At 34.8% G+C, this 27,663-nt stretch overlaps 1 protein-coding gene across 2 annotated transcripts; it reads right to left on the reverse strand.

The window, feature by feature from the left end:
* Positions 1-1,844: 1,844 nt before the first annotated feature.
* On the reverse strand, positions 1,845-27,663 carry LOC130733331 (uncharacterized). 2 transcript variants are annotated; one of them, XM_057585470.1, is made up of 36 exons: positions 27,345-27,656; positions 26,821-26,988; positions 26,569-26,658; positions 25,042-25,178; positions 24,939-24,959; positions 24,596-24,686; positions 24,158-24,240; positions 23,930-24,033; positions 23,578-23,730; positions 22,084-22,148; positions 21,619-21,706; positions 21,455-21,533; positions 20,799-20,907; positions 19,961-20,020; positions 18,462-18,580; positions 17,228-17,597; positions 16,977-17,161; positions 16,806-16,878; positions 16,173-16,320; positions 15,909-16,078; positions 15,357-15,707; positions 12,218-12,385; positions 11,805-12,098; positions 10,707-10,883; positions 9,144-9,407; positions 8,078-8,176; positions 7,812-7,996; positions 6,770-7,105; positions 5,382-5,535; positions 5,162-5,272; positions 4,856-5,023; positions 3,833-3,953; positions 2,616-2,774; positions 2,415-2,527; positions 2,274-2,333; positions 1,845-2,149 (listed from the first exon to the last, which is right to left on the reverse strand). In XM_057585470.1, the coding sequence occupies exons 1-36, from the start codon at positions 27,555-27,557 to the stop codon at positions 1,964-1,966; spliced, it is 5,472 nt and encodes a 1,823-aa protein (XP_057441453.1). In that variant the 5' UTR covers positions 27,558-27,656; the 3' UTR covers positions 1,845-1,963. The 2 variants fall into 2 exon arrangements, with proteins under 2 accessions (XP_057441453.1, XP_057441454.1); XM_057585471.1 differs by lacking the exons at positions 1,845-2,149; positions 2,274-2,333; positions 2,415-2,527; positions 2,616-2,774 and adding an exon at positions 2,872-3,259 and having other exon boundaries at positions 27,345-27,663.

The raw sequence follows: 27,663 nt of genomic DNA on the forward strand, positions 1-27,663 counted from the left end.
TTTCCAAGTCTAAATCATATCATGAGAAACTCAACGTACTTCAATTTTCTAGCAAACATATAATTTACATATCATACTTAAACCATGTTAAAAATAACATCAACTTCAAGAATAATACCTTAGGAAAATCAGCCAACAAGTTTTAAGGCAAAACAAGTCATATTCATTATTTTGTGATCACGCAAACATGCTATCAACATAGAAAATCAGCAAAATCAAAAGTGATCAAAACATGTCAAAACATCGATCAAACAACACCCAATAAAAACACATTCATCTCAAGTACCATGCAAAAGAGATTGAGAGAAACATGCAAACTCACCAATAGATTGAAGTTACCCTTAACTCCGAAGATAGTAGTGCATACGATAGCAACCTAGCACAAGCAAATAGTTAATATGAGTTCATAAAAAAGAAAGAAATCATCTCCTCAACCAAAAACTACTCGTGTCCAAAAGAGGAAAAAGAACAAGTTTTCAAAATCATTTTCGACCCACAAACCCCCTAATGAACCCGCGACCCTAAACAAAGAAAAGAAAGGTTTTTTTATTTATTTATTTTAAAACTCATCATATTTACCTTATAAATTCCATAACAAAAAAATAAAGGTCTCATATTTCCAAAAGAGTTTGAAATTTGAGAAGAAGGATTTCTTATAGAAAAGGTGTAAAGAATGATGGTATAGAAGACTATGATCAAACCTTGACTCTTTGGAAGGAGAAAACAATTGTGACCAATGAAGAGAGGAGATGAGAGGGGTTCTAGTAGGCCCTATAGGAGTGGTTCTTGAGAGTTAATAGTTTCTCAAGTGTATTTTTAGAGTGTAGCTTCAAGCTTCATGAATTTATACACAACTGATGACCCTATTTATAAAAATAATCCAACTCTAGCCTCAAGGCTTCAAAATTTCGGCCATAGCACCCCTAGCAGATAGAATTTTAGTTTTCAAAAGTCTCATATGTCATAAGATTTCAATTTTTGTTCAAAAGTACTTGTATTTCGAATTTTCAAAGAGAATCTTCAACTGATTCAGTTAAAATTTAAACTAAAAGCTAGATTTCTATCCCAATTTACTTGAAATAATATAATCTCCTTTTCTCCTATATTTTTGAACTTAAAAGTCTCCCAATCCTTTAACTTGGTCATCAAGAAATCATTTCTCTCCTATTACTATGTTTTTTTCGAATTTTATGTACCGGTGAATTTTAAAAAAATTATGAATTAAACCTTTTTTATTATGTTTCAAAATAAATATATTCATTTAAAATTAATTTTTGATTTTACGAGAAATTATCTTTCCTTTTTCTTTATAAAAAAATTTGTCAAGATTTGATTCAAGATTATATCTTTAAAATAGAGATAAACTAACAACACACTCCTTTTTCCACCAAACCTATAAATGAGGGAATTAGTTTAAATTAAATAAAAATAATTATCTGTAGTTAAGAGAATGAAAAATAAATTTAAATAACCTTTTAAAACCTGAAAATTTTCGTGATTTATAGGTTTGGTGGAAAAAGGAGTGTGTTGTTGGTTTATCTCTATTTTTTCTAATATAAATTGTCAGCAAAATAATCTTACAACTAAAATTAATGCGCGTTAAAATAAGATAAATAAGCTCAAATAACCTACAATCCAATTCACATAAACTAATGAATCTTCCAAATCAATTCTCCTGATAATCTTAAGTGTCAAATATGAAACAGGTATTAAATGATTTTTATATGTCCAATATATTAAAATCTTTTGCTTTTGTATTCTATACTTTCTTCAGCATTGAACATGAAGAAGATTCAGAAGAACAAAGTATTAACAATAAGGGCTAAACAATATAGGGAAGGAAATGACAAGAAACTGAGTGCTGCCATCTAAATATGCAATTCCAATTGTTAACATGACCTGTTTACATGAGCCATTACATCTCCTATCAATAAGCATGAGGTATCATAATTTATAGTACAATTTATGGTTTCGTGTCTTGAAGAATGGATACACACGTTTTCAATAATGATTTTGCTTCTCCATTCTTCTCTATCTCATACTGATGAAGGAGCTCTTCCTTGAATTCTTCATTGATGGTACTATCTAAAGTCACGTCCCTGGATAATTTAATGATTTCCAAAAGGCATTCTGCGGCAGAAACATGAACCTGATTTTCGGCCACGGAGAAGATAGAATAAAATTATTATCAACCAACTATTTGACCACAATGCAAATACCATAGTGATGGGTAACTGATGAATAATGTTAAAGCAAACAAGATAGTGACATACCTGTGCAATTTTCACTGTGCTTATGCAATGCAATACTTTTGGTGATATAGAATGAAACATCTGAAGAAGGATAAAGTTGGTTTTTAGATCATTCAAGAATTGAAGTTATTAGAAGTCCAACTAAAAATCAACCTCGATTACCTCCTGAACAAGGGAAGATATACTGGCAGGCCCTTGACTTTCCATGGAATCCTTTACTACACTGTGGAGCCTTGAGCAAAGCTCTTTGATGGATGTAAAGGTTGTAGTTTTGACTGCACAAAGGTTACTTTCTTAATAAGGATACAAAAACCTGGAAGGGACTTTGAATTTGAAAAGCAAAAAGTGAAGGGCAAAGAATACCTGTCCATTTATGTTCAGGTGATAAGAGTACTGAATACATATGAATTAGGCTCTTTTGCTTTTCAAGAATATCATTTATATGTGCCACATGGATGCTTGAGGTTAAACAGTCTACAATTTTGTCATGAGGAACAGACGTCTCTTCAACACTCTCCAACTCTGCCGAAAGCAATATATGTCAAGTTGCCAGAAACTGAATTTTATAGTTAATAGTTACACTGAAATTTCAGTTTTTTGTTTCATGTGATAAATATAGGGCTTAATTGCAACTTTGGTCCCCGACGTTTACCAATGCCACAATTTTGGTCCCCCACCTAATTTAATTACATGGATGGTCCCCGACGTTGTAGGCCGTGTGCAACGGTAGTCCTACCGTTTATTTCTTAATGGAGGAGGTTTACGTGGACGTCCAGTTGGAGAGAGAAATGAGGTATGAGGAGAGAGGGAAGCACGTGAGTATCACGTGACCCTTATCTGAACTCATTATACCCAAACCCCTGACCTCCCTGGAACGAAGAAGGTAACGCGATTTAGATCCCTAGGATTTCAGATTTGGGTATAATGAGTTCATATAAGGTTCACGTGAATTCACGTGATACTCACGTGCTTCCCTCTCTCCTCAGATCTCCTTTTTCTCTCCAACTAGACGTCCACGTAAGCCTCTTCCATTAAGAAATAAACGGTAGGACTAACGTTGCACACGACCTACAACATCGGGGACCATCCATGTAATTAAATTAAGTGGGGGACCAAAATCGTGGCATTGGTAAACGTCGGGGACCAAAGTTGTAATTAAGCCTAAATATAGTTTCAAAGCCAAAAAATATGCCTGTCAGGACCATATAAAACTGAGAGAAGCTTTATACCAAGAACCATTAAGTCTTAACTAAAAGTTGGGCATATTGGCGAGAGCCCAAATCAAGCAAATTTTCTGATAAATAAAATAGACAGAGGAGAGAGAACTAAAAAACATAATTATAAAATAAATCACTCTCATCACAAGGCCTTACATATTTACAACTATCACTTCAGAAAGTAGCATATAGAAACAACACTCTAACAACTAGTTGCATAATCATTAGCGAACTAAACCAACTTAGCATGAGAAACTTCAACATACCAACAGCATTAGCCATGAACTACCCCATGCCCCCATGGGTGGAAAAATGTTTGTCGCAAAATATAAATAAGGATCTAGAATTAGAATTTGTCATAACCTGCTTTAGCAGCATCACTGACTAATGCTTGCCCAGACTTTACGGGTACTGAATTGCATAGTTCAAACAGCAATGGAAAAACCATATTAAAGAACTCCGGATTGCCAAAGGCTTTTATAACCTGGAAATTTAAACGGAGAATAATTAAACATTTAAATTTTAAAAAATTAAAAACTGACTAAATTCACAATAGTTATTATCATAGGTAAAGGACAAACATGTAGTGTCGATTTTATGATTTTAGGGTCACAAAAAGAGGTACACGTGAAATAGTTATCTTCCGCTGTTTTTCACAAACAACTCTCCGAAATACTTAAGCTATTAGATGAAGATTTATCGGTGGTTTTATATGTAACAAAACCAATTCACATTTGTAAATAGCAGTGTGAAAAGAGGCCAAGGCCCACAGATCACACATTTGTAGATAGCAGTGTAAAACTCGTTATGTTTTAAAGTTCAATTAAGGATGTCACTAGTTTGTATTCTTTTAACCCTCCTTGGCAGCTCGTAAAACTTTCAGTCTTTAACTAGTGAGTTACTTATCAAGTTGCTTCTTTTTATTCCGGTTTATTGATTATTTATTCATTTTTTTCTTGACTGATAAAGTTCTCAACATTCATTATAAGCAGGCCCAACCTGATGAGGCTACCTTTGTTGCCTTACCTAACAGTTAAAATTGAAGCGTCCAATATCGTAATCCTAATTACTTATGCCAATTTCTAGTCCAAGCAAACTTGGTCAATCATCTAGACAAGTTTTACAGAGAAAGGGGGAGGGTTGTTACTTGTTATCAATTCATTCCATAACAGAGTAGAAGTGACAATCATCATGTAAGTAATAGTTATTACATTACAAGCATAACTTAAATGTTTTCCCTGTTCACACTCACACTGGACATAGAGCTGTCACAAAAATTTATCAATGATCAAGGATGCTCAATGGTTTTCAATTTCATATTTACCCAAAATGAGAAAGCTTTCTAAAACTAAAACTGATTTGCAGCACCCGCTATGAATTTCTTACCTGTTCGAGAGAGGTAAACGCTGCTTCTCGATATTTTTTAGCCTTTTTGGTGCATACTGATGATACCAAATTAAGAATGGCAATGGAAGTGGCAGAACCATCAGCAGAAATTGCTTGATGGCAGGATGTAGATAGGGCACCTAATGCTAGCAATAGCACCTCTTTTCCCTGTCATACATAGTAAGAAAAATAAGGACATCAAAGTTGAGCAATTTCATCAATGATTAATATTTGACAATAACTTTTCATATTTAAAAGTTTAAGTTGCTTTGTCCTCAAGCAAAGCAAACTAATTCATTTCCTTACCTCCCATAGGCGACCAGGGATTTCCTTCATGAGAGATTGAAGCAGAACATCATGGTGAGAGGAAAGAGATTCACCCAAAACTTCACTAAGCCTACATATAGCCTGTCCAGACTACAGGTACAGCAGCAGAAAATAAGCAAACATCTAGACACAAACGACCAAGCTGCAACGAGTTAAATCAAAGTAACAGCAAGGGATAAAAAGAAGGGCAAAGACTAACTTTTCTTTTACTTGTCCATGATGAAGACGACATGCCCTCACAAATAAGTGAAACAATTTCTCCCAAGTATAATTGGAGAGTGGTTCGTTCACCACTTGTATATTCTTCCCATAGTTCTTCAAATAGGTCGGAGACTTTTTTATCATCTTCAAATCTGCATAAGATTATTTTAGTCCACATGAAATAAGTACTACCTTTATTACTCAATATGTTGTTAGTTGGTTACGATAAGCATCATTCAATAACAAAGTTTACGTGATGAAGATTTAATATTCAGATGCCTAAAGAAATTTTACAACAAGGTACCCCATGGCCTATACATATTTCCTACCATTTGATATAAATATATAAATTATGGGCCCCACCTAAAGCTTAAGCTTTTATGAAATGTGAGTCCTCTAAAAGGTTAGATCTTTCAATGGGGTCCAAATTCTTCTAATTAAATTATATTTTTAGCAACAAGTTGTGCAGGGCATGAGCTTTTTCAATGATCAAAGGTCTTTACATGAAGAGGCTGTGATATAAATATAACAATTCTTCCCAGGCCTCCACCACCTAACGACTTAAACTCTTAGAATTGATCCTTGATAATCACAGAATAAACCTAAACTAGTGTGTTCCATACAAATATGTAACTAAAAAAAAGGATACCATATCCAAGCCAAATGGGACCTTAACATGGATTCCGTACCTAGAGTGGGTGTTCATCAACTTACTCAATTCCATTCTTGAAGTTCTTCTTTTTAAATAAAACATGACATTATTTCTGAAACTGAGTATAAAAGTGCAACAGTAAAGAGCAAATCCATCCTTTGAAATAGTACAAAAGAAATTACAAGGAAAAACATACAAACAAAACAATTCCTGCTAGTTCCACAACTTATCAAACAAGGGAAGTCCTTGCATAAGCAGTTAAGCACCATAATGCAACCAAGAAGACCACATCATCACAAACTACTTAAAAGTAAAAAAGTAAAAGGATACACATCATTCTAAGGGCGTGTTTGGTTCAAAGGAGGGGAGGGGAAGGGAGGGGAGGGATTTTAAATCTCATCATGTCATTTTTTCCAACGAAATATCTCTCCAATTCTCTCAACTTTTGGAGGGGACACAAAATTGAGTTAGGAGGAGTTTTGGCCCCTCCATTCCCCTCCCCCCCCCTCCTAAAACTTGACCCGAACAAGTTAAGTTTAAACATCCTCTCCTCCCTCTCCTCTCATCTCCTCCCCTCCATTCCCATCCAACCAAACACTACGTAAAGGATAGTGGCTGGCAGCCAACAGCAAGAACCTCTGTTTAGATAATATGATTTTTTCTTCACATAATATGGGACTTTCACAAAATATAAACATAAATCACATAAGAAATAGTAAAAGGATGTTCATAACCTTGAAAAGAAAACGATTGGAATGATAACTGCATGATATCCACCAACAACATCCGCTGCCATGGATGAATAGCTCTTTAAGAGAAAAGCACATGCAATTTGAGAATTCTTGTCACTAGCATGCAAAGCTGCAGTATCTTCAATAAGTTTTTGGGCTTGTGAAGCTGCTGTATAACGTAAGACTTTTGCACAGGCACTTGCAAAGGCACGTTTTGCAGTAGTACTTTTTTCTTCCTTAACAACTGTAAACAACAACCTCGCCAGTGTATTTGCATATGGCTTGATGTCAACACCAACATTTTCAAGCAACAAGGTAATGAAATTTGCTACACCAACTCTGCACAGGTACAGAAAGCATCACTGATTATGAGACAAATTTGTTAGAGCCTATGTATTAGAGTATATAGAGTATTAACTCTGTTCTGTTATATTGACAGCTGTACAGTATAACAGAACAGAGTTAATACTCTATATACTCTAATACTTTGAATAAGACAAAAGTGCTTCGGTGAGAGCCAATAGTAAAACTTCCATTTATAAGGATTATAAAACTATCCAAACAGAGTTGCATATTGATCATGAGATTGCGTGAGAAGCTGATAGAAACTAGTATTTTGTTACTCAAAAGAAATCTCCCACGACTACAGAGATACCAGCACACCAGCAGTACTTCAAGGGTCTGCAAACCTCCCAAATTCCAATACCAACAGGTCCCAATACTCTCAAATGACTAGAATCTTCCCTTCAACCCCTCTTCATATTTGTATGCAGCATGACTTATTCATTAATCCAACTAATTGACTAGCTAACTATTATTGGGCGGTTGTGTTAGAATATAATAAGATATCTCAGCATAAACATCAAGCATCTACTGATATACATTAATCCTACAGTCCTTTTAAACTAAACCCTCTCGGAATCAACAAAAGCTCCTCAAATTTTAAAGGGAAAACGAAAGGATGAAAAGATCATTTGGAACAGTTCAAGCATGCATGCTATACCAAAGAAAATGCATAAAATGTCATAATGAATTAGTAATAAACCTAGTGTTAAGGCCCACTCCAGATCGCACTAAATGAGCAAGCCGTGGGATCAACATGTCCAAGCATTCTGCATCAACAACTTTTATGCATGAGTCCAAAGTCTCCCACATAGGAGAGCCTTTGGCAATGGAAACTCTCAAACTTTCAAGCTTTTCTGTCTGTATTCCAGCATTTGCTGCGTGAAGCTATAAAGAGACAACGTAAAACATACAAACAAACATGAATTAATAAATTTTAGTAAATGCATTAATTGAACATATCTTTACCTCAACATAATTGAGTCCTTGGTCTTCTAAGCTTGATAAACTTTCAAGCATGCAGCACACTAAATCGGACATATGTGGACGGATCGCAGTTCCAGCATGCTGAAAACAGACCATAATGAGAAACACACATGATTATTTCAGAAGCAGAATAAATTATTAGATCAACTGCACTATAATATAGCTTATTTCCAAAATCAACCATTACTAATTATTAATCTTATAAGATCACAATCCGATAAAGTCAAAAGAAAACCTGGAAACCTAATGACTTAGAAACAAAAAACCTTAAACAGACAACACATCCAATTGTATGCTATCTAAACTTGTTGTAATGTATATGTGCAGGCACCAATGATGCCAATAACTGAGAAATAAATTCTAGAAACAGTTATCATTCTAATTAGTCATTTTATTTTTTGGTAAAGATTTTTTTTTTAAATAAGTAAGAGAATAGGACAAGCTATAACATACAAAATACAGAAAATAGTATAAAGAAGAGAAAGAAACGCCAGCTAGTGATGATCCTTGCATTTCTCTAAATGTCTGAAAACCCCACACTTGAAAAATCAACGACATAGAGCCTCCCAAAAAAAACATAACCAATTCCAACTATGGATGAGAATAAAAACTCTGTTCAAAATACTTTTTAATAGAGTATAGCAGAATATGTAATAGAAGTAAATCCTTCAACTCGATGAGCTATCACTAGTTGTATAAGGTTGTAAATAAGACTTGTGTTGCTTCTGTTCTCACTTGGGAAACAATTCAGAGAAACATTTATTCAGTTACAGTTTCTGTTTTCCTCTCTCTCTCTCTCTTAGTTTTCTATCTTTCTACATTTTCTACACTTTTGCATTATGCTTCAATTATATATACTAGCCTCGGCCAACCAAACATAAAAGTAATACATCGTTACAAAGATCAATATGGCTTGAACTACAAAAAACACTAAGGGTGAAAACACAAATATTCACCATTTGGTAGCAAAAAACATCAAAAGAAACAAAAAAGCTCATGAGTCATGAGCACAAGTTGAAGAATTAATGCAATAGCAAGATATTCTAACCTTTGTAAGCTTCATAACAACTCCAATTGATGCCTTCCTAACATTGTCAACTTTACTTAATATACCTTCTGCAAGCAAAAAAGGTAAAACAATATCCATTGCTTTGCGTGCATCTGACATATCAGTTAGAGAGACATCACATAGCCTTGTCGTCAATGTATTTACCGAACGGCATAATTTTTCACCAGACGTTCTAACAGTTTCTTTTATGTCGTCCATTGCACGAAATGCACCTGACCATAATCTTTTCAAATGTTTTTCAACCTGTGGGTGGTGCAAGATGAAAGAAAAGCGCACAAATGAGAATAAAGACATGTTGTTCCAGACATGGTAAAATCAAGCAGTTCTCATGTTATAATATACTCCCTCCGTTCCCTATTTATAAGACCTCGTCAGACAATTACGCTTATTAAGAAAACATGTAATGAGATCAATTAATGTATTGGTTTTAAAAAAGTTCATACAACCTTCCAAAAGGTGAGGAAGAGAATTAATTATAAGTGGTAATCAAAATATTGGAATTACAAACGCTAAATAAATACAAGGGGTATATATGGAAGAAGATGATAAAAAATTCCTAAAATCTAGTAGGGGATCTCATATAAAGGGACACCAAGTATGTCTCTAAAGGGTCTTATAACTAGGAATGGAAGGAGTATTAATATGGTCAAAGTTTTTTTCCTTTCCATCCCTCCTTTTATCTTCATATTATTTTCTAAATTAATCTTTATCAACACAAAACAAAAATATGAAAACAAACATCTAAGTATGACTTTTCTATATCTTGAACCTGATTACTAGAAGATCTAGGTCTTTTTCTCTCACAATTCACAAAGGCATATTAGGCAATTTAAAGTTTTTTATCGCAGATGAGACACGCAACTCTGACTCTGATTAATGTTACAACTTACAAGCATAAGCAATATATATATATATATATATATATGAACACAAGGAGGATAAGAAATCCTCTTTGACCAAAGCACAAAAGGGAAAACAAAACATAGGAAACAGAAGAGTAGTCGTCAAATAGAAATAGCTCATCATCCTCTGTAATCCTCTGTAAATCAACAATTGAAAGATCCCCCAATAAAGCATATTTTTACAATATAAAAGCCAAGTAAACAAATCCAATAAAAATTGAGAAAAACATGAGCACAAGCAGAAGCACACACACTATTCTCTAGTGACAAACATCACAAACCAACAGTAATAGCACAATTGCCAAATTATTTTCTCTCCTTTTTACAGAGCCTCGCCATAGCAGTGGCCGAGATATTGGTTGCCACATGAAATTATTAGAATTTAAGTTACATCCATATCATCACTAAACCTTAAGGCAATGGGTGTATGTGTCCTTTAACTTATATACAATTGTACACTTGATTATTTATACAATGCGGGACGTCTTTGAGTCACACTTGTGTTACTCTAATACTCTCCAGTCCCCCTTCTAGTGGGACTCTTGCTATAACTTTTGTGATTTTTTTTTAACAGAATAGTCCATTGAGAACTTTGAGCATGTTCTCTAAACTCTAGAAGAACAAAATTAATCTTAATCACCTCATAAAACTTCCTTCCTTGAATAATATCAGCAAGGGCAAGACATGATGCCTCACGTGACCGCCAAAGCCTGGATCCACATTGAACTAGTAAATCATCAATGATGAGATCTAAGTTTTCATCAATGGTTTTCTTCGAGTCAGCCACTAGTGACTTCCATATATGTACCATTGCATCCTGAACAGAAAAATAACAGCCCAAGTCCAATAAGCAAATGAAATTTAGTGTATGAAATGAGAATTCATATACTCATTTGGGAATCATATATAATATAGCTGTCAGAGGATAGAGGAATTGCTTATTGAAAAGGGTGACACAAACTGCAAACGATTTATTTGGGAGGTAAAAAGAAAAATATTACATGGCATATAGTAACAAGCTTAACAAAAAACAATTAAGGGGGGGGGGGGGAACTATATTCTATCAAGGACATTAGGTAGAGGTTTTCAGAGACAACTAGAGTTGATCTTCTGTAAATGTAAGTCTTTCAGCCCGGTAGCTTTCCCGGCCTTGGACTGGGGCACCATCCCCTCACCCTAAATTTATTTTAAACCAAAAGAAAAACCTGAGTTGATCTTAGTAAGAATTATATTCAATACTGGCTTAAAGATAAAAATTTGAGAGTTTTTTCAACGTCAACCGGGCCGAGGCACAGCTTGGTGAAGGTAATTAGATTTAGAACAGATAGAACTTATGATTTGAGGGGGGAAAACTGTGGTAATAATGTAATATGCTGAATAGCAAGGAATATTCATGAAACAAAGGCAAACGAAGTATATTTATTAGCTTCATTTTCAAATGTTTTGACTTTGACTAGATCAATAAATAATTGAAGAAGCGATGCTAATGCTATGAGTGCATGCATTCTGTTGAATGAGAAGAATACAACAAGCATTAGGTACACAGCGGAGTCTACAATTTATAACAGGTGAAAATAACTGTACAGTGTCATTGTTACCCCTATTTACAATTAACAATAAGATAACATGCTTATCTTCAAGATATATTAACAATTTCCTTTTCTATTATTTTTAGGTACATAGCAAGGTTAAATGCATAAGTCGAAGCTAGTGCTTTTGTGCCAATGATGGCATGTACCTGCACATTTTTATCAGGATCATACTGGTAGCGTACAAGCCTTGGAATTAAAGAACTTAAATGTGGCTTGAGAGCATCCCCTGCTTGTTTTGCTATTTTAGAGAAGCCAAAAGCAGCCCCCCTCTTCGAATTAAGGGATGCTTGATAATTTGCTAAATCCATGAACTTATAGATTAAGTCTGGCTGTCCCATCTCATTAGCTAAGCTACACAACTCCTTGTAAGTGTTCAGTTTCCCTCCACTAGCGCTTTCACCTAGAGCTCCATCTTGAAAAACCTCAGTGTCTTCAACAAGCTGCACACCCAAACTTCAGCAATATTGTTTTAAAAAGTAAAAGGGAATTAAAGGACGATACAGGAAAAAGAAAGCCTTATCCCACTAAAGCAACTACTAAAAAAGTACTAGAAACTTACTTTGATGGCTCTTTTACGTTTTCCTGACCCGGTCAACGTACTCACAAGTGCATTCACCAAATTCTTTTTCATAGATTCATCACCAAGGTCATACACAATACTCATGCCTTGAGAAGCCAACTCTTGTGTGAGTTCATTTTGTTCACCAAGAAGGTGAGAAAAAGCCTCCTGCATTTGCATGACAATTGTTGAATATCATGATCAAATCTTGAGTAATTTAAGATAATTTAGATTGTTTTTTAGGATTTACTTTTTTATTTGATTTGTCTTCTTATTTAATTAGGATTGGAAGTCTAAATTAATTTCCCTATTTGACTAGGATTAGGAGTCTACCATCAGTATAAACAAGGGTAATTGCTTTGTTTTTCGTAAGATCACACCTAACATTATATCAATAAAATTTACTGTCTATATTCCTTTTTCTATATCTTGAAAATTAAACCCTATACTTTATGATTGGATCATAGTATAGCAGTACAATCCTCCATGACCTGTCTCATCTATGTTCTGCAAAATTTGGAACTCTGTTCGGGTTGGTCCTAGTTACCTTGATTGGTCCTTGTTACCTTGATTTTCAACATACTCAGTTTTTCGTTCATATCCCTATTCTTGGGGTTCCAGCTGCTATCAGCCTAACCCACCATACACCGACACCGCAAGTGAGGGCTTTCAGCCACTATGAGTGCTGTGTCCATTTTATAATCATCAGAAGTCCAAAGTGACATCATAAGTTGACTTAGAAGCCACCAATCAGCCAACCTTTAGTGGGTTGTCACTGCTATAAGTGTTGATCCACTTTCTGCAATCATCAGGTGTTGAAGGGGCACCCAACTAAAGCAAACTAGGATTGCCACCCATGGGGAATCCTTGAAATGGACTACTAACCCCTAGCTGAATTCGGAAACCATCCACAGAAAAGCATAACTAGGGCATGATGAGTTGATGACTCACATTATCATATAACAAACTCTGCTGACAAGGACAAAATATTCTACAAGTTTTTAGTAGGCTTCACAGCGGAGACAATTCAATCTGCAGAATTCGCATGCATGCCTCAATTTGTATCTTCCCCCCATTTCATGAGATCATACAATTTGGTGCATTAACAACAAAAATAATTCATTGCCTAACCCTTGTGACCTCTAAATCAGAATCTAGATTTTTCATCAACTATGGGATGCTATCTGACAAGTGAAAGTGCCTTCAAAATTATAACTATTAACACCTAAAACGATAGGCCAAGGGATGAGTTCAGTGATGATATTTTTGAAAATTTGGGCTACACCTAAAACTAACCTATAAGCTAGGGGTGAGGATTGCCCTACCCTTTATAAGGGATTCTTTGACTTAATCTCTAGTCAAATGTGGGACCTTAAACACCCCCACACACCCAAGGCTGCACATTTGGAGCGTGGAGATTGCAAAACTTGATATTTTACAGAAATACCCTCATGCCCATCAAGGGATATCCACGGGATATATTAACTTAGTCAAACTCTCCTAAAATAGCCGCGCCAAATTGATTTCATTAATTTTGCCTAGAACAGTCATAGCCCGTAGTGTAGGTCACGTTGGACTTTTTTACCTTGCTGGTATAAATTTAAAATTTATTTACCAATCTGGTGCAACTTTTAAAATATTTACACAACTAGTGTAAATCGCCACTAGCATCGGCGATATATATATTTTTTTTTTCATGTTTTAAAGAAATTGCCAACAGTCGTGGCGATATATATATTTTTCTAGTATCGTCATCGTCATTGGCGTTAACCAAATATTATATATTTAAAACTTTTGAGTATCGCCACTATCATTGACGATTTTTAACATTTTGAGTATCGTCATTCCTAATGGCGATGTCCTTTTTTTCTTTTTTTAACACTTGTTTTTTTTTGGAACAATGGTATCTTATTTTCATTTTTGTGCATAGCAATAACAACAATGATAATTACTCACACAACGTTACATCATAATAAGCATCATACATACATGCATGTATGTTATTATTATTGGCTGATTTCTCCAGCATTTAGACTGGTGCAAATATATAAACTTCATCATATCCTTTCCCAGCCTTCCCGCAATAAGTGGGACTGTAATTGTAAATAAGATTGTCACATACTTCTTGAGCAACTGGTCTGTTTATGGATATAATGTTGGACTCAATTCAATAAGCAGTACAAGTGTTAAAAAAAGAAAAAAGGACATCGCCATTAGGAATGACGATACTCAAAAAAATCAAAATCGCCAATGTTAGTGGCGATACTCAAAAGTTTTAAATATATAATATTTGGTTAACGCCAATGACTATGACGATACTAGAAAAATATATATATCGCCACGACTGTTGGCGATTTCTTTAAAACATGAAAAAATATATATATATCGCCGATGCTAGTGGCGATTTACACTAGTTGTGTAAATATTTTAAAAGTTGCACCAGATTGGTAAATAAATTTTAAATTTATACCAGCAAGGTAAAAAAGTCGTCACGTTGATTCTTGAACTTCAAACTTGTCCCGTTGGCCCACATGAGTGGTCCAATTACAGATCTAAGATTGACTCTGATACCATGTTGAAAATTTGATTAAGGCCTAACTTTATCCCAAAAGCTAACTTAGGGTAAGGATTGCTTTGACCTTTATAAGGACTTATTTGGCTAAATTTCTAGTCAATGTGGGATCTCAACAGATATTATGCAACCAAAACAAAGGTCTTTATTCCTTGACTGTCCACTGCTTCTTGGGCACTGAAGGTGATGAAATAGGATCTGAATAAACATACCTATATTATTATAATAAACTTAAGGAAGGACAAGTGTGAATGCTTTTAACAATATTCCATAAGTTTGAACAAAGCCAAATAAAAACTACAAGGACCAAAGGCCACCTTCCAATCCATATTTGATATTTCACACTAGACGTTCCCTAGAGTTTTTACTTTCTTTTTTACATGCAAAAATGAAACCAAATTACAGGGATAACTGCATAACTGGAATCATGAGATGTCTTTAAATCAAAGGAAAAAAACTCTTTATGAGCTCAGTGCATATGAACTTGAAAAACAACAAAGTTTGAGACAACTTAAAAGACAAGGGGAGGAAGAAAACTGGAAAATATTCAGATTCTTAATGCAAAACCTGAATTTCGGGAATCATTTGTTGAATAGTAGGATGATTGCCACAGTACTTTGTAAGTGATACTAGCCAGACGGTTCCAGCACATCTTTCTTCTTTCCTGCTGCTATATAAAAGAACATCAAAGAGCTTTCTGGTAATTGCATCTCTCACAGAAACATGATAATCTTCACCATATTCACTCTGTCCATTAGGACACTGCTTTGACAAAGATGAGTCCAAATCTCCCGTCAGAAAATTTGAAGCCATCGACAGTGAGGTATAGTTAGTTTTAAGAATTATGTCAGCATTGACAGGAACACCACCCCACAAGAAAGAAAGGGCCTCTCCAGCAGCAAAGAGAATATCCTCAACCTGAAATTTTAGTCACGTATATGTGATAGTTTCTAAATGCTGCAAAATTATGGAATTGTCCTCAATCAAGATCGAAGCATCAAAATAACCAATATCTAGCTTCTCCACAACATAAGGAAAGAGAGAAAGCAGAGAAAAATATAAAATAGAGACAAAAGAAGGAAAATCAAATAAATGGGGGAGAGGGAAAATCTGAATTACCTTAGATCGACAAAGACTGAAAATCAAATTTAGGGCAATATCTAGCTGAGTTGATGATGTTTCTTTTACACATATATGTCCAATGGATATGACGCTCTTCTGTATTGCTTTAATGTCGTCACCCAAGAGAAGCTTGCTCAATTTTTCATTTAGAGTTATCAGAATTCCATCTGCAGATCAATCAGACACTCCTATAATAGCTCAACAAACAGCACAATCGCTGATCCAACAAGAAGTTAGTCAGCACATATGAATGAACTTTACCTGAATTAGAATCATTAAGTGGAGGCAATGAAGTACGCAGTCCGATATGACCTAGTGCTTGCATTGCAACAGCAGCCAGTGCAGAAGTTTCAGAATTAACCACATCAACCAGGCATTTAAGTGTATTCTGGAGCAATTTTTCTGGCATCTGCAAAGATTTTGTATAAACACAGATGTGAACATATGTATATAAAATATGGTTTTTTTTATAGGCAAATGTTAGTTGTTAGTAATGTTAGTAAATTAGTCCTCCTCAGGGTTCGAACCCTGGACCCTTCACCCTTTATCCCACCCAACCCTTATGTCCCTAGCTCTTACCACTTGAGCTATCCTTCGGGGATGTATATAAAATATGGTGACATTGATTATAACCCAGTAACTGAGGTTCAGTTTCATCTGATAAAGTAAATAGTTTTAGAGGCATTTCTCAAAGAGCTTGTTGAATTCAAAATCAACATCACAATCACATGTGATTCAGATCATTTTGATAAAACTAACATTCTAGGCAAGAGTATCCGAAAATATAAAACTATCAAATCTTACACTTAGTGTCAACTGTCAACCCACTGCAGCCTAAACTTGTCCTAATCCATTTACTAAATAAAAGAAATTACACAGTAAGAATAAACTTACAGAAGGTATTCGGGACAAATAATCTGCAGTTACATATCCTATTGCACAAAGTGTACCATGCTGAGTCTCAAACCTATAAAAAATTAATTTAATATGAGAATATATAAAATTGGTTAAAAAATTATGATTCTCAGAATTGTACCAATAGAAGTAGAGTTCCAGTAGACAAACCTTAACTTGTTCGTTTGGCTGAAAAAGGAAGTCAAATCAGAAATAACGTCAGATAATGCAGGGATCGGAAGAGCAGAAGACACAATTCCAAGTAAACGCGCAATGGATTCACGAGTGTCCCAATCCACATGACTTAGTAGTTGCTTAAGCCATGAAACTTTCAGGGCGTAATGTGATGCTACCACCTAAAAATAACAAATGAGCCTGACGGAACACAAGCAAGAATGCAATCAAGAAACTTAACAACTGACCTCTGGCATATGTGATCCAATTATAAGCAACGCTTTTGAAGCATTGACATGCAACTCAGCAGAGCCTTCGAATGACATAGAATGTTCCAGAAGCACACAGAATGTTTTCACAGAAGAAAGAAATTCAGATGATCCTTCCAAGGATTTGTTCTGCTCCAACTCTGACTCAAAGCACTTCAACAAAAATTTAATCATGACCACATACGTATTTGAGGGGAAAAGAAGGCTCTGTTCTCTAATTTCAGTGGACTCTAACAACTTCGGCTGTTGCTTTAGAATGTAATCCAGCATCATACCAAATTTGGGATATGTGAGACCAGCAATTTGACTTTCATTTTTAAGAAGACCAAGGCCTTCAAGTGCCATTTCTCTGTTTCAAAACAGAAAAGAAAACCTAACTTTAAGTTAATGAAGCTACATATGATCAGTTAAATGAATATTGTAAATGATTTTAGGTCATTGGAAACATCAAAATTAAATCACCCCAGCCCCAGGAAGCTAAATAGAGCTACAATTATACCACAAGACTTTCAAATGTTATCCAATGAATAAAGTAAATATATCATCATTGTCAGAGAAAAGTAACTATTTACAGCAACAGAAAATCTACAACAGGAAGAAGTGTTAGTGATACTAAATCAGTTGTATGAGCTAAGGTATATCAAATTTAAGATAGTTGCGTGTTAAAAATTAAAATTGTGCAACTGTCTTTTTCTCTTCTAAAGTTTACAAAGTCATGATCAATATGAATTGCAAGACAAAGCAGTCTTCAAAAACTTGAATAAAAATGGTACCCCTGGGATTTGTGTACATGCTTTATAGAAACTATGACACGAGACTTGCACAGTGAAAACACGGCAAAAAATGGTTTGATAATATACTGAATGAGAAAGCATTATATAAAGGGTTCATCTTCTCAGTGCACCTCCCTCGAAAACAAATATGCAAGCAATAGTCTAAAAGCTTTTCAATGAAGGGCATGCCACAATAATAGACTTGGAGTTTTTTTTCTCAGTAAAAGAAGATACTAAATAAAACAGAGAAAATAACTACAGATAGGGGGGAGGATAAGGCAGCTTCCTTAATCTAAAAGGAAAACACAAGCCACAAAAAACAAAAACAAAATTACTGAAGCAAACCTCTCAACATGTCTGTAAGAGAAACCCCTTTTAAAATACCATGTGCTTTAACTCAACACAAAATGTAGGTACATTGCAAAAGGAACTTGTAATACCTGATATCTAATTTAGAATCTGCTACTCCTAGCATACAAATAAAACGACTCGGACAATGTTGAAAATCAAACAAAGATGTTGCCCATCTTACAGCACAAAATCGCACTTCCCTTTCCTCCTGTCATCATCACAAAGCAAGTTACTATTAAAACCTCTTTAAACCTTTATTAGGATGATGAAAGAAGGGTATTATTACAAGGAAACCAAAAAAAATAGTAATAACAGTCTTCCTTGGAGGGTTAAAAAGGAACGAAACAAAGCCAAAAATTATACTAGTAGCAGTAGTGGAAATAAAAGTTATAAAATCCTCTTCATGCCCAATAAAATGAGCCCTAAAAGTGAACGGAACCATGTTAATTACATGAACAGAAGCTCTTGAATCAGTACTATCTCAAAGCACATCTCAGACCAAGGACTTCAATTAAAAAATCTGAAAATTATATTCCAAGTTCCAAAGCAAACATCCCAAGACAAAGCCGTGTCTTTTTTTTCAAAAGCACCAAAAAAACCTATTCCAAAGTGCCTAACACACATCCCAGCGCATCAAGAGAGAAGCATGTTAGAATATAATATAAAACCATTAAAGTGGCCCTTACCCAACAGCTTAAGCTTTTGGGATTAAGTGGTTATTTGACATGGTATCAGAGCCTCTATGGCCGAGAGGTCTAGAGTTTGATCCTTGCTCCCCTCACTTTCTAATTAAAAAGTGGAATTTAATTAAGCACATGGTAGGTGGGCCTGTGCAGTTATCCACGCTTCAAGCCCAAAGGGCTCTTGCGTGAGGGGGCGTGTTAGAATATAATATAAAACCATTAAAGTGGCCCTTACCCAACAGCTTAAGCTTTTGGGATTAAGTGGTTATTTGACAAAGCAAGATTGTCACTTTGACTCAAACGTGGATCGGCGTTAGGTTCAATTAAAATCCAAACACACTAAACAACAAAACTTAATTAGGTCAAAGAAAATGGAACAAGTCATACTTAAATATTCCGAAGATGATAAAGAAAATAAGTCTAAACTCTAAAGCACAATGGGCCAATCCCACTTTGAAACTTCTTTTTGAATAATTTTATATAAAAATGCAATTTTATTTAAGAGGATAACGAAAAAAAAATACAAAGCTTGTAAGATTAAACGTTATTAGGTAAGATATTTTCCAAAAAAAAGTTAAAAGAAATTTTTTAAAACTAAAAAATGTATCAAGCAGGGACCATGACTAACTAGCTAGAACTACAAAGAGAGGCCATAAATACAACTCTATCCTATCAGCTTTTAAAATACATTTTATCATTTTGTGAGTCAAAGAAAATATCATTTACCATTGGTTTTACACATCGTTTTAAACCCAAGTAAAATACCATTAACAAATGGTTTTACACACACTCACCACACATATTGAATAAAGAGCAAATAGGAAATACAGCTATACAATGAACTTGTCTGTAGAAAGTAACAAATATGTATACAGTCCCCTGGGGAGAGGAAAGTTGTGTCATACCACTTGAGAATTTTTTAGCAGAAGCGTCTCCAAATCTTGTAACACGGTTAATGGGGCTACCTGATACACAAAATAATAAGATCAATAAAAAACGTGAAAGACGGTAAAGTCTCAAATCAACCAAAGTTCAAAACTAACAGCATGATATGAAGTTTGGAACCATCCCACAATTATTTTTTGGGCCAACATCAAACATCTTTAACCATGGAGCAAATTTGTGTGAAAGATTAAAACAATGCGGCCCATAAAACAAAAGTCTCAAAAAAAGTTGTGTTTTTACTTTCCAAATCTAAGAAATAAAAAGATTTCAATTGAACCAACATCACAACTACTAAACCATAATATTACCATATAGCTTAACTGATGCCCAATTTGAATAATTAATTTGAGTAATCAGAAGCAACAAGTACATAATGTTTTTCTAAATTATATGATTCAGACATCCTTGAAGAATTAGTGCAAGATACAATGGGATAATAAGTTGAAATTATTATTGCTATTATTACTTAAAATATTCTTTTTCTTCTTTTAAAGAAGACTTTATTAGAAGGAAAGAAAACAAGAATACAGGACAAGGAATCCACTCAGATCAAAACTAGAAGCAAAACCTCAAACAAAAGAAGTTCATCACAGCTCTCTAATGGTATATGTTTTACTTGTCATATATGATATGTCCAGTATCATATATGCAAGCAAGGTAAATATCAACCATGTTACAAGAATTGACAAATAGTTTAAAATCAGATAGAGTAACAACTCAAGCTCCATAATACAGTTTCCATTACAGAGAATATAAATCAAAAATGGATTCAGACAAGTGAAAGATAACTATACATACTTTGTATGCTGCAGCAAGAGATATTGTTGCTTCTTGAACAACAAAACGAAGAGACTGGGATTCAGCTTTCAGTGCGTCAAAGAGACGAGCAGCCATGTCAATCTTTTCACTGGAAGAGCAGGGAAAAGCTCAATGAGTAACGACTAAATACAACTCATAGAGAACATATCTCAAGGAATAAGAAAACTATCACAATTCACAAAACAAAGTAAAATAAATAACTCGAGAGCGGTCCAATCCCTTTGCAAAACAATAGAATAAATCTCCCTAAAGAATAGATGTGTAGAAGGCATGGAATGTCACTCAATCCAAATCACATTAATTTGAAGATAAGTTTGGCAGAGAAAAATAATAAAACGGGAAAATTGTTTTGCTGAACCTGTTTTTAATGCTTATTTTAGTACATTCTATGGACACAATTAAGTGACAAAATTGTCACTCTTCCGTACAAAGCACAGGGGTGGAGAGCTATCAACTGTATAATTAGTCCTTAATAAATTTATATATTATAAATTGTTTATTCCATGCGCGCTGCTACGTTTTGCATTCTAAACAATATTTTCAGGACCCACCCCTGCAAAAAAGTTCCAAATATAGGCAAAATATTCTAACATGAAGAAAAAAGCCATGACCAAGAGAAAGAAAGAGATTGGCACCTGAAAAGGTGAGGCAAGCGCTGTGCAAGCAACCCAATTGCCTGAAAAGCATAAGTTTTTACTTCCCGAACACTGGCATCTGAGTCAATCATTAAAAGTTGAAAGTTAAATGAACTAAATATATTCAAATAACTCAAAAAAGAACTTGAGTTTCTTAAGCAAACCTGAGTCTAAACTTGAATGGTTGTCAAGGGACTTCATAATTCCACTTAAAATAACAGGACCCATTAACCTAAGCTGCTCAATTTTTGCCTGCACTTACAGTTATACATATTAGAGATGATGAGGGAGCAACTTAATGCACAACATAAGTGCATTGTTAGCCAACCCAATAGTTTATATACTTTTCACATCTCTGCCATATCAGCCAATAGTGAGTAAAACCACATACCAAAAAGGTAATCTAACATCAAAATAGAACGCAGAGTACAATTCACTTCAAACTAGCATTTGCAATGCAAACTTGGAGTATTACCTTCAACGGAACCATTTCTAAATACTTTTTCTTTTAGTAGATTTTATCGACATTCAAATGAACCATTTCTGAACAGTTATTTGGATAAAAGAGAATTCTGTTCTACAGATAAAAATTATGAAAAGAATCAAAGGCCAAGCAATATCATACTCACATGCTTAAATACCCACACAGTGAATTCCATTCCCAATTGCTTCAGCCTTGATGTGGTACCACTCCCTATCAAATTCAAAAATGTAAAATACTAAAGATAAAGAATAAAAAAGAAAAGACATAGTAAAAAAAAACGCAAGTCAAAAAATAAGCAGACATCTTGATCATTAATTCCCACATGTATGCCTGTGCCTCTCATTTTTCAAATACTGAAGAGAACAACACATGGAAAAAATTTAAACATATATAAAAAAGAAGTACTAAAAAAAACACAATACAAGCAATAAAGAAGATAAGGTATTCATTTGTTTTCCCAATGATGCTTAGAAATTTGTTCAATAGAATCTAGCAAGGAATAGTACAATTTCTATATATTGATAGAGTCATAATCCATTCTCCCCCTTCAGTGTTCAGTCCATGATTTAGTTAAGGGCATATCAATATTGATGATTAGAGAAATTGGGGCTTTGTAAGTTCGACTAGTGGGATAATTGAATAGTTTGTTTAAATCAACAAATTAAATATGGGGCCTGTTCACTCTAAGAAAATGTTTAGTTTTCGTCTCCTATTTTCACAGTTAACTACAAAAATGCAACATTATTTTCATTTTGTTTCCTGTTTTCAAATATTTTTATAGGAAACAGTGAAAATAATAAAAAGTGTTTGAAATAATAATATAAAACCATTCATATGGCCCTTACCCACAAGTTTAAGCTTTTGGGATAATTGGTTGCTTGACATGGTATCAGAGCCTCTATGACTAAGTGGTCTAGAGTTCGATCCTTGTCACCCCCAATTCTTCTAATAAAAAGTTGAATTTAAGAACATGGTACATGGGCCTGTGCATTATCCAAGTTCCAAGCCCAAAGAGTTCTTGTGTGAGGGGGCGTGTGAGAAATAATAATATAAAACCATTCATATCATATGGCCCATACCTACAAACTTAAGCTTTTGGGATAATTGGTTGCTTGACAAAAAGCTATTTTCATTTTCCCTACACAATTTCTAAAATAGGAAAATAAGTAAAACAAACTAGCATTTTTGTATATCAAAGTAAAACTATCAAATGAAAACAGAAAACATTTTCTCAAACCATACAGGCCCTTATCTTATCACTTTTTTTATTTCCATAACTCATATTTTGTATCTTATCTTTTCTCTTCACAGGATGTCGGGATCTATTTCCACAAATTAACAATAGACACACAAAATCAAGCTCAGAAAGAAGTATTATGGCTTCTAAATCTACCATATATACATTATGCAACCACCATGTATACAATTGATAAAGGCAGTAAGTTTTTAGCATACATGCAGAAGGCTCATTATTGAAGTGCAGAGTGCGTGTCATGGATAAGTGTAAAACCTTAACTGTCTTGGCCAATGCTTAATTGATTATTTTGGCAACATAAAAGTCGACAAATTTCATATAGGAATAGGAACATGAAATATTAGCAAATTAAGGCCAAAATCACCAAACCAAATATTTTACTACCATAGACGCAACCAAAAATGCACTGCAAGGTGGATGGGAAACTGTTTGCTGCTGCAATAGATCGACAGAATGTAGACATTAATTTTGCCTTTAAAGCAGGACCCCCTGGACTGACTCTTGATTCTAGATCAACATGTTCAACTCCCACAGTACCTACATACAGCATCAACCATGAATAATATAAATACTAAAGATCATGTAGACTCACGTCTAACATTCATATGAAACTTTCACATATAGGTATACGATCATGAACAAATTCAAGAAAGAAAAACATTTGAAAAATACTGTAATTCCTTGTTTTGACAAAAACACGTGTCCTTATATACCTATAAAAAAATTAATAGCATACCATTGAACAGCAAAAATAGCCTGTTGATCAGATTTAAATCATCTAAATTAGCACCATTTGCCTTCTTTAAAAGCTCCTCGCCTCTCTTGACAACACGCTCTTCACTGGAGTTAATTGATCAAACAACATGTGACCATCAACAAATAGAACACCAAAAAGATGTAAATCAACTAAATAAGTTAATAAGAGAGTGTAAGAATAATTTGAGAGACTAAGAGCTAAAATTACCGATCTACAGAGGCAGCAATATATAGAGGATAAACAAGCTCAGGGGCAAGCTCCATAGCTTGAATGACATTCAAAATACCCAACTGCACCAACAAAAGAATAAATAAGACGGCTTGCAGTAGCTTTCTGAGTAAATGCACAGTTGGACAACCTTGTATGCGTTCAAACATGGAAATACTGACATGTTAGCATGTATTTTCATATGAAAGGTTAGAAAGATCAAATAAAATGAACAGGATACCATCTGAGGAGAGAAACTCTTTAATAAGAGTGTTTCTTCTGATATGAGGAGAAATGTGAAGAAAGATAGATAGCAGTGGAAGTAGCTACCAGTTCTCAGAAGTCAGAACTATGATAATAACCTCAACAACAAACTATCTGACATTCTGACCTTTACATGGTATGATCATATTAATATTAAAACCATTGCATAATTACCTTTCTTAGTAAAAGTTCACCACTAAGCAACTGCTGTTTCCCTGTAACACGATTGGCTTGAGCAACTGAAAGCCCAGGAGGGAATCCATCACTAGAACAAAACAAAAACTAATAAACGACCATTTGATTTTGATAGCAAAGTGATAGGTAATCACGTCCCTTAGGTCAGTAGTTAGGTTGTAACAGCTGATTAGTTGTTATTAGTTAGAGAGCCAGCTGTCAGTTTGTTAGAAAGTTACAACAGCTGGCAGTTCAGCATTGGGGAAATAGAATCAGACTAGAGGGAGAGGGCTGCTCTCTCGAAAACCAGTATACTTTGAAGTTCCAGTGATATTAAGCTTACCTTCTCATTTGTTGCTGGGACCTATCAGAAAGAATCAAACTCATTCGTGTTAAAACGAATTCAAATATCATAAGCTCCAATTAGCACAAATCCAGTTCCATACCTTTGAGAGATCCCCTGATACAACATTGTATGAAGACAAAACTCAATAAACAGCTCCTTATCTTGGGAATTTTTCACCGTCTTATACTTTGCAACAACTCCATCACCAATTTGACTAGAGTGGCATTCGCCAATTACCTAAAATCAAGAAGCAACCAATTACAAGGAGTGGTAATATCCCAAAGATATATAACAGTGCATGATCCATGAAACCACGTATATGGACTCTGGACAAATAAGACCCTAAACAAGGCCTAGGACAGAATATTCCAACAACCAGCACCATTGTCTGGACGGGTGTTCTGAGTCCCTTCTTCAAACTCTACTCCTTTTCTCACATCCCAGCCAAAGTACAGTGCAACTAAAGTCAATACTTTAAGTTCTCCCAGGATCTCTAGTTGTGACTTGTGTGTGAGTGTGTGTATATTTGAGGGATCATAGAAGAGAGGGAGAAAGAGAGAGAGAATAACAAAAAGGAAAAACTTATTATAAGCAAGTAACTCTGATTGTGTCAGCACTCATTTCAGTAACAAGTTGATAGGTCCCCTGGAAGTTATAGAGGTAGTTATAATGCAGTCATGTAATGCGGAGGAACTTATGGCAGAAGGGAGATCCATTTTTTTTGTTAGATTATATCAAGAATATCTCATAATATCTTTATCTTGTTGTAGAGTATCTTAGATTATCTATTACGATTATCATATAATATTTGCATCCTATCGTAGAATATCTTATATTATCTCTTAGAATTAGTTTCAATATTTTTTTACATTATAAATTGTTTCCTTATTTAGTTAGCATTAGGAGTCTAGTAATTATCACAAATAGTTCCCCTAATTGATTGGGATTAAGAGTCTAGTATTAGTATAAATAATCTTTTGTATCACATTATATATCATAATCCATGTCATAATAAAGTCGTTGTTCTTTCTCTTCTCTTTCCTCCTATCTTATAAAAACATGTAACTTCAAATTGGTATCTGTGTCTATCCTAAATCTACTATTGGGCCATAGTATCTTTGAGGATTAGCTTCCATATTTCTTTATCTTATGATTTGTTTCCTTATTTTTGGACTCTAGTATTAGCATAAATAAGGGTTAATATTTTGTCTTTTGTATCACATCATATATCATAATAAAGCCTTTGTTCTCTCTTCTTTCTCTACTTCCTTATTCAAAAAAAAAACTATAACTTCAAGACTGTAGCAATTGGAAACTGAGAATTTGTTCCTGGTATAAAGGGGAAACCCTTGGGATGGAGCAATGTCTCCTTTTTTCATTCCGGATTTCATTTGCTGATGATAGATTAATTAATTTTCTTTCTACACCTCATAATATTCTTCAACTCTTGTTTGAGGGTTCATAACTTAAGAGCTACTTGTAAATACAAGCATCCTAGAGAAGAAGCATGTAACTCCTGAATTGTGTTTAACAGAATATATTACAGCGAAATGAAAAAAGAAAATAATAAATTCACGGATGTGGTATATAATACATGTGATGTATAACGATGTAGTTAGTTTGATACCTTAACAATGATTCTCAGGATAATTTCTTGGTGTTGAAGAGGAAGTTTTGAGATGTTGACCAAGAGTTCAGGTGCCAAATCTTCCTTTTCCTAATAAAAATGATCGAGGCGTAAGTTATTTGCTAATCAATTACCCCTAATGAAACATAATTATCTTTCGAAGATTCAGCAAAGTGCTTAAACAGAAATTGTCAGACTCAAAACACCCTGTAGCCACAACAAACAGGCACTAAGATATAGAGAATGAGAAACCTTTGCATTGACGCGTTGAATAGCCATCTCTACATACACAATACAGAAATTCCTTATGATCGGGGTACCACCGGATTCCGAATACAATTTCCATAACTCGGACAAAGGCAGACCAATCTCAGGCTGGAGCTTCACTCTTTTGTTCACATGACTCAAAATCTCCAGAACCTGCCAAAAAAACACAAGTAGACAACCATGAATCACTCTCCAAAACCGCTTCGCCGTCACTCCAATCACCACAAACCAAAAATTACAGCAACAGAGGATCAAATAAACCGCACAAAACCTATGAACATGCACGCAAACTCATCATTACTCTCACAAACGCAACACAATCTCACTAAGCTAAAGCAAATCGTTTCAATCAGTTCAGTTCATTCAGCACTCCGAAACCAAAGAAGAGAGATTATTCATGAAATTGATAACAACATTCACATAATCAACAGTTTTGCTAGCATAATCACATCGAATTGAATTTGCGAATTGGCGGTTACGCTTCCAAAAACAAAGCAAATTGAAAATACCTTGTTGCGGACGGAGAGGGCTGGAGAGGAGAGGGAGGAGATGGAGAGAGGGAGAAGCTTGGAGAGTAAGGGTTCGAGCTTGGAATCGTCGCAGAGAGCAAGACGAGTGAGCATCCGATCGAGCATTTCTACAATCTCCTCGTCGGACTTCGCCGCCGCGAGTGGTGGTGGTGCTGCAGCTGATGCCGATGAAGATGGTGGTGGTTCCGCCATTTTGCGCTTCGATTTGATTCTTTCTTCTTCTTGTAAAGGAAGTAGGAAGGAACGCCCTATGGATTTTGTACCAATTTATATGTTGCTCAGCTGCTTGCTCAATAAG

Source organism: Lotus japonicus, chromosome 1 (genome assembly GCF_012489685.1).
Source record: "Lotus japonicus ecotype B-129 chromosome 1, LjGifu_v1.2".
Lineage (NCBI taxonomy): Eukaryota > Viridiplantae > Streptophyta > Magnoliopsida > Fabales > Fabaceae > Lotus > Lotus japonicus.

Bases quoted from the DNA above. Each gene is read 5' to 3' on its own strand.
- LOC130733331 (XM_057585470.1), bottom strand. From the start codon at position 27,557: ATGGCGGAACCACCACCATCTTCATCGGCATCAGCTGCAGCACCACCA. The intron at 22,149-23,577 runs GTAGTAAAATAT...TGAATTTGATAG, and splicing joins CATTTTTGGTTGCGTCTATG to GGAGTGGTACCACATCAAGG. The intron at 8,177-9,143 runs GTTAGAATATCT...GTCTGTTTTCAG, and splicing joins TTGTTATGAAGCTTACAAAG to CATGCTGGAACTGCGATCCG.